This window comes from Ipomoea triloba, chromosome 13 (genome assembly GCF_003576645.1).
Source record: "Ipomoea triloba cultivar NCNSP0323 chromosome 13, ASM357664v1".
NCBI lineage: Eukaryota > Viridiplantae > Streptophyta > Magnoliopsida > Solanales > Convolvulaceae > Ipomoea > Ipomoea triloba.
In genome coordinates, this window is record NC_044928.1 from 14,112,308 (window position 1) to 14,119,612 (window position 7,305).

Below are 7,305 nucleotides of genomic sequence, written 5' to 3' on the forward strand. Positions count from 1 at the left end.
TTGAAAAATAAAATGTCACGAATTTTGAGCAGTGAAGTGTGTTGTTGAACCCTTTATTTTGTTGAGTTAAAATGATGAGAACTCCCGGAAATGAAAGGTATTATTTGTGGATGCCACTCATCTGGTTGCAAGTAAATTTCAACTTATGGGTAAAGCTTACAGTTTTCTGAGTATTATGTTTTTCGAAACCTTTGTTTACTTTTGAGTGACAATGGATTTCCTTACTTAGTCGTCGTGCTAACTACACTTCATTGTGTCCTTTATCAGATGTAGTCTAGCGCGGGCTCGTGCAGCCCCGGGGACTCTGATGACCCATCAGAGTTTGTGTTCCCTGTCTTAGACTATGACGACTATGCACAGTACCTATCAGATGACTACCCGTTTGCTCCCGGCTATGCTCTAGACCCTCCAGTTCTGGCTTGTACTCCCGACCCCGTTCCCACTCCTGTCTCACCAGTGGTACCTGTTTGGTCACCTGCCCCCGTTAATCCGTGGTGTCCTATGGATGTCATTCAGGCGAGCTATGGGTTTTATCCCATAGAGGTTTTACCTAAGAATGACCCCCTTGAGTTTGTCGTTCACTACCCCTATCCATGGGACCCGAGTCCTCCGGAGTATCATGAGGAGTGGATGATGTACATCAACACTTGCAACTTCCTGGACCACATTACCTGGTTCGAGGGTGAGTGGCACCTCGTTTGGGGCACGTATACTGGCCCGGTGTACCACTCGTTAGACTAGTTGTGTCTCGGAAGAAAAGTCGAGTCTGGTCTTTTGTGTATATATCTTTTGTAGCCATACTAGTTCTAAAATGGCTAGTAAGGTCGGGTCTAGCTCAAACTCTTTTAATGGGTTGTAACTAAACCATGGTACATGTTAGTAGCTAGTTTAGCTACTCTTTTGCTGATGCTACACATATATATATAAAGTTATCATGGTTATGATGATATGGTACAGTTTTCTTATCCTTAGCCTGTGCATCTAGAATGAATCCTATCTGTATGTGATTGGGTTTAGTGTAGGTGTGGCGGTAACTACTCCGGTTGTTCGGTATAGCCGAGCCGGCGTGTTACAGACGCACAGTAGCAAACTCTTCCAGTTTCTTTTTATTAGACACAATTTCCTTAATATACTTGGCATAAGATGGCATATTGGCAAGTGCTTCTGCAAAAGGAATATTAATCTGCAATTTTTTAAAAACCTCCAAAAATCTTTTGAAGTTATTGTCCTGGTTCCTCTTTTGTAGCCTTTGTGGATATGGAATGGGGGGTACATAAGGTTTTACTGTAGAGGAATTGAGGTTTTGATCACTAGAACTCTCTTTAGGCAATTGCTCTCCTTCTTTATCACTCTCTTTTTCATTCCTCAATGGTTCTTTTTCCTTCAAATCTCCATTCAACATCTTACCACTTTTCAAAGTGACTGCCATAGCTCCATCCCTAGGGTTTATTTCAGTGGCACTAAGAAACTTACCTCGATCTTTTTCTGCAACCAATTTAGCCAACTGACCTACTTGCACCTCTAAATTATGAATGGATGCTTGGCTGGACTGAGCAACCTTATCAATCTTTGCATCTAGCTTCTTCATCATGGTATCTTGGCTAGACATGTATTGCATGAACATCTCCTCCAGTTGAGGCTTCTTTTCCTGAGCAGGAAGTTGAGGTTGTTGTGGTGCAGGTGGTTGCTGGAAGGGTCTGTATTGCTGTTGCTGAAATCCTGATGGTCCTTGTTGCTGAAATCCAGGTGGTCCCATCGGCCTTGCATTACCTTGTTCTCTCCATGAGAAGTTAGGGTGATTTCGCCAACCTGGATTATATGTATGGGAAAATGGATCATTTCTTGGTGGTTGCCTCCCCATATTACATCCCATGTAATTTGCCTCTTCATAAGATGGTTGCGATGGCTCTGCATTCATACAAACAGAAGAATTATGACCATATGTATTGCAATAAGCACAAAATTCTCTATTCGAACTATCGCGAGTCATTAACAAGTTAATTTGTTTAGTCAATTCAACCACTTGTGTTGTCAACTCAAACTGTGTGCTAATTTCATGCACAGCAGCTCTTCGACCTCTCACTGCTTTTTGTCTAGAATTACTAGCTAGACTCTCAAAGATAGCTTGTAACTCATCACTATTTTTATCACCTGTGTATCCACCTGCAGCAGTATCTACAAGAGACTGACAATTAGGATTTAAACCATCATAAAAGAATTGTGTCAACAATAACAAAGGAAATTGATGGTGTGGACATTGGTTCAAAAGCAAATTGAAACGATCCCATGCTTCATGAAATAATTCCCCCTCTCTTTGAGTAAAAGTGCATATCCTACTCCTATAGTCCATTGTCTTTTGAGATGAATAATATTTAAACATGAAAGCATTGTAAACATCATCCCAAGTTCTTAAAGAACCCTCTGGTAAATTTAACAACCACTGCCTAGCATCACCCTTCATGCAATATGGAAAACATTTCATTCTAAGCTCTTCTTCAGATAAATTATTCAAAGGTAAAGTTTGTACCGTACTATAGAGCTCTCGCATGAAACCCAAAGCATCCTCACTTCCCAAACCATTAAAGGTAGGGAGCAAATTCATATGGAAACTCTTGAGTTCATAATTCCTAGCTGCATTGGTTAATTGAATGCAAGAAGGGTTAACAACTATTACCGGTCTTTGGATGTCTCGAAGACGTGGTTGAGCTGCTTGATTTTGAGGAGGTGGAACTATTGGTGGTATGCGTTCATCCTATTGACCCACTCTATTATTTTCAGCCATTTCAAGTCGCCTTCGTACCCTGTTTTTTCCTACAAGTACGCTCAATTTCAAGATCAATAGGAAATAATTCAGCGTTTTTATGCCTTATTGATCGCCTCAAGATCATAAACAAATAATAACAAAAAATAAATAAATAAAAATAAAATGATAATGAACCTAGCTACAAAAATAAAATTAAACAGAACAAACTAAAAAAAACAGTTAAATAAGTGTTTCCCGGCAACGGCGCCAAAAACTTGATTGATATATTTTCTGCAAGCGCACAGAGTCAATCACAGTATAAATTCCTGGAGTATTCCAGGGTCGATCCCACGAAGAACACAATTAACTGCTATTATTAATAACTAATCTTGTAGATAGGAAAAACGCAAATAAAAGAAATTCATGTATTGAAATAAATATTTGTGAATTTAAAGCAAAGGAAATTTCCAATTGATAAAAGACTAGGGATTTGGGTTCACCTATTAGATAATTAACTAATCATCCTAAGTACTGATTCGTTTGATTATAGTGATGATTGCTCCATTTATATCCTAATACTCCGTCGAGCTACTAGGTTGTATCCAATTAACTGTGATCATCCGTCGATATCTCACCAACATTAATTGAACCCATTAAGCTGATGAAGTGATCTTGCTAAGGGCTTTCTTGACATTAGCCATAACTAGCTGTTAGACGTTTACTAGCTGTTATTTGCAGTTACAACTGCCTACTGCCTTGTATATAACATTTCAGTAGTTAGTTGAACATTTATCACCTCATATCACATTTCCAGTTTTCTTTCCCTCTTCTCCCTCTCCAATTAGCTTGATGTGAGACAGTTCGTCATGGTATCAGAGCGCTACCGGAGCTACGCCGCGACGGTGGTAATGGAAGCAGACGACAATGGAAATCAAGCAGGAACATCGTCGAATCAAGCAGCAACAAATCGGCGCAACGAGGAATTCGATGACCCCTTCTTCCTTCATATCGCAGAAAATCCCAACCTGGGTTTGGTATCACCTCCCTTGTCTGAAATCAACTATTCCTCGTGGAGCAGATCGATGAGAATTGCCTTAGAAGTCAAAAACAAGTTCGGATTCGTCGATGGTAGCATTCCGAGCCCGAGTGAGGATGATCCAAAGTTTGCGTCGTGGAGAAGGTGCAATCGGATCGTTTCTTCATGGATTATGAAATCACTCAACCCTAGCATTGCAGACAGCGTGATGTACATAAAATCTTCAGAAATTTGGATTGCTCTCCAAAAGAGGTATTCACAATCCGATCCACATAAAATCTCTGAAATTCAGAATGAGATTTTCAAAAATACTCAAGGAAGTATGACTATTAATGAGTATTTCACTAGAAGCAATGCTCTATGGCAGCAATTGAATGCGTTAAGGCCATTACTGTTGTGTGAGTGCACACCTAGGTGTTCTTGCACTTTGTTGAAAAGAATGCAGAAAGAAAGAGAAGAAGATCAGATAATTCGTTTCTTGGAAGGTCTAAATGAAGAATATGAAACTATTAAATCTGGAGTCCTAGTAATGGATCCCATCCCTGACATGGAGAGGGTCTTGAACATGACTCTGAAAGTTGAAAGAAAGATCAAAGGAGCAATTAATCAAAAGTGCAATGAAATTGTCCAAGCAAATGTTGTTCAGAATCACAAGGATCAGTCTGCAGAAGAGGAATCTGTTGTGGCAGCATTCAATAATAGGAAGAAATTCATCAACAATGGGGGAAGGAATGTACCTAAGTGTACTTATTGTAATATGCTTGGTCACACTGTGGAAAAATGCTATAAAAGGCATGGTTATCCCCCAGGTTGGGTTGCAGGCTATAAATCCAAGAACAGGCAGTTTCAAGACACTCAACAAACCTCAAATGCTTCTGTGAATCAGATTGGTGGTACTGGACTGTCCCCTAATCAATTCCAGCAGTTGGTATCTATCTTGCAAAATCAAAATAAGGGAGTACAAGCCTCTAGCAGTGCTGTCATGACAGCTACCAGCTTTGGAATGAAAGCAGATTTCCAAAACTCTGAGGATGCTCACAATGAAGGTAACATTACTTATAACCTTTATGTGAATGCTGTTCTAAACTTGAATGGAATATGGATATTAGACTCAGGTGCTACTGACCACATTACATGCTCACTAGAATACTTTGAAACATATCATGAAATTCAAGGAATATCTGTGAAACTACCTAATGATGAAGCAGTTAGGGTCAGTTGTGTGGGACAGATCAGACTTAATAAGAACATATTGCTTCAGAATGTGCTATATATACCAAGTTTTGCTTTCAATATTGTGTTTGCCAGCAAGTTAACTAAGCAAACTGGTTGTGAATTGGTTTTGGGAGCTAATTCTTGCACTATTCAGGGACACTTTGGGAAAATGGATGGTTTTGCTAAGGAAAAGAATGGTTTATATCTGATCAATCAACCTCCTGCTGTCAAGATGAGAAGCCAAGATGTTGATAGGACTGTTAGTGTTCAGTGTAATAGCTTGTCAGTAGAATTGTGGCATAACAGACTAGGGCACTATCCTGTAAATAAAATAGCCTCTTTGAATGGAATAAAGTCTATTTTTTCTCATAAGCAATCTGATTTTGTATGTGATGCATGTCATCTAGCTAAACACAAGAGATCAACATTCCCTGTCAGTATTTCCAGAACTAAGAAATGTTTTGATCTTCTTCATATGGATGTGTGGGGGCCTTTTGTTGTGGCTTCCCTTAAAGGGGAACACTATTTTCTAACAATTGTTGATGATCACAGTAGATTTACATGGCTGCACTTAATGAGAAATAAGTCAGAAGTCAAATCTATATTCCAAACCTTCTACAATTATGTGAACACACAGTTTTCAGCCAAGATCAAAATAGTAAGGACAGATAATGGTAGTGAGTTCCTTATGAATACCTTTTTCAATGAAAAAGGAATTATCCACCAAAAATCTTGTGTATATACACCCCAACAGAATGGAGTGGCAGAGAAGAAGCATCAGCATATCTTGAATGTTGCTAGGGCTCTAAGGTTTCAGTCTGGACTCCCTACTAATTTTTGGGGACATTGTGTGTTGCATGCTTCATATCTTATAAACAGACTCCCTACAGATGTGAATGGTGGACACACTCCCTTTGAGCTGTTAACTGGAAAAACTGTGGATTATGATCACTTAAGGTCTTTTGGTTGCTTGTGTTTTGGTGCAACCACTCCACAAGGGAGGAACAAGTTCCAGCCAAGGTCAAGAAAGAGTATTTTTCTGGGCATTCCAGCTTATGTGAAAGGTTACATCTTATATGACATTACCAACAAAACTGTTTTTGTCTCTAGAGATGTAAACTTTCAGGAACAGGTTTATCATTTCAAAGATAACAGTTTAGATGCCACAGCAGAATCCAGTGTGAATGACACAAACATTCCTTCACTACCATTGGTGCCCATCTCAGTTGAGACAGAAACATTCTTAGATCCTATACAGAGAACTGATCATGAAGTTATGGCAGACAGTGGCAATTTAGTTTCTGAGGATCATGGGCATAATGAACACTCTGAAGTCACTGAATAACTCATACGTACTCAAATTCCTGATAATGCTGCCAATGATAATGGTTCACCACAGAACCATAGTGGACAGCCACAAGCTAGAAGGTCAACAAGGTTAAGGACTGCACCTCCCAGGCTACAAGACTATTATTATCAGTCCTTAATGGAAGACAGAATCAATAAGAGAACCTCCCCTCATCCCATACATAAGTTTATCTCATATGACAGTCTACCTTCTGGCCACAGATCCTACATTTCCTCTATTACCTCCACACATGAACCACAATCCTATAAAGAGGCCATTCAAAGTGAGGCATGGAAACAGGACATGCAGTCTGAGATAGATGCATTGGTACAAAATGACACATGGTCCTTGACAGATTTACCTGAAGGAAAGTCTCCAATTGAATGTAGGTGGGTGTACAAGATAAAGCACAAAGCAGATGGGTCTGTGGAGAGGTATAAAGCTAGATTGGTTGCAAAGGGGTACACTCAACAGTTAGGGGTGGACTACATTGAAACCTTTAGCCCTGTAGCCAGAATGACCACAATCAAAACTTTTTTGGCTGTGGCAGTTGCTAAGGACTGGGACATTCAGCAGCTTGATATCAATAATGCATTTCTACATGGAGATTTAGAAGAGGAAGTGTATATGGTTCTGCCCCCAGGGTTCAAAAGTGAGAAACCTAATCAGGTGTGCAAACTGCTGAGGTCACTATATGGTCTTAAACAGGCCAGCATACAATGGAATGCTAAGCTAACAAAGTTCCTACTGAGCATTGGCTTCAAACAGTCTACTGTTGATCCTTCATTGTTCACAAGGACATCACAAGGTTCTTTTATTGCCTTATTAGTATATGTGGATGACATTCTGGTGGCTGGGACAGATCACACTCAGATTACAGAACTAAAACAGTCTCTGGACAGCTCTTTTAAGATAAAAGATCTTGGAAAACTAAACTACTTTCTAGGAGTAGAAGCATTCAGA

General features: G+C 39.7%; 1 protein-coding gene and 1 non-coding gene across 2 annotated transcripts; one reads left to right on the forward strand and one right to left on the reverse strand.

Moving 5' to 3' along the window:
* Positions 1-1,069: 1,069 nt before the first annotated feature.
* On the reverse strand, positions 1,070-2,350 carry LOC116001232. Its single transcript, XM_031241121.1, has one exon. It carries the CDS (start codon positions 2,348-2,350, stop codon positions 1,070-1,072), a length of 1,281 nt encoding a protein of 426 aa, XP_031096981.1.
* LOC116003208 lies at positions 2,241-2,347 on the forward strand. The gene has a single exon (XR_004094641.1). It is a non-coding gene; the product is annotated as a small nucleolar RNA R71 (small nucleolar RNA).
* Positions 2,351-7,305: the final 4,955 nt, after the last annotated feature.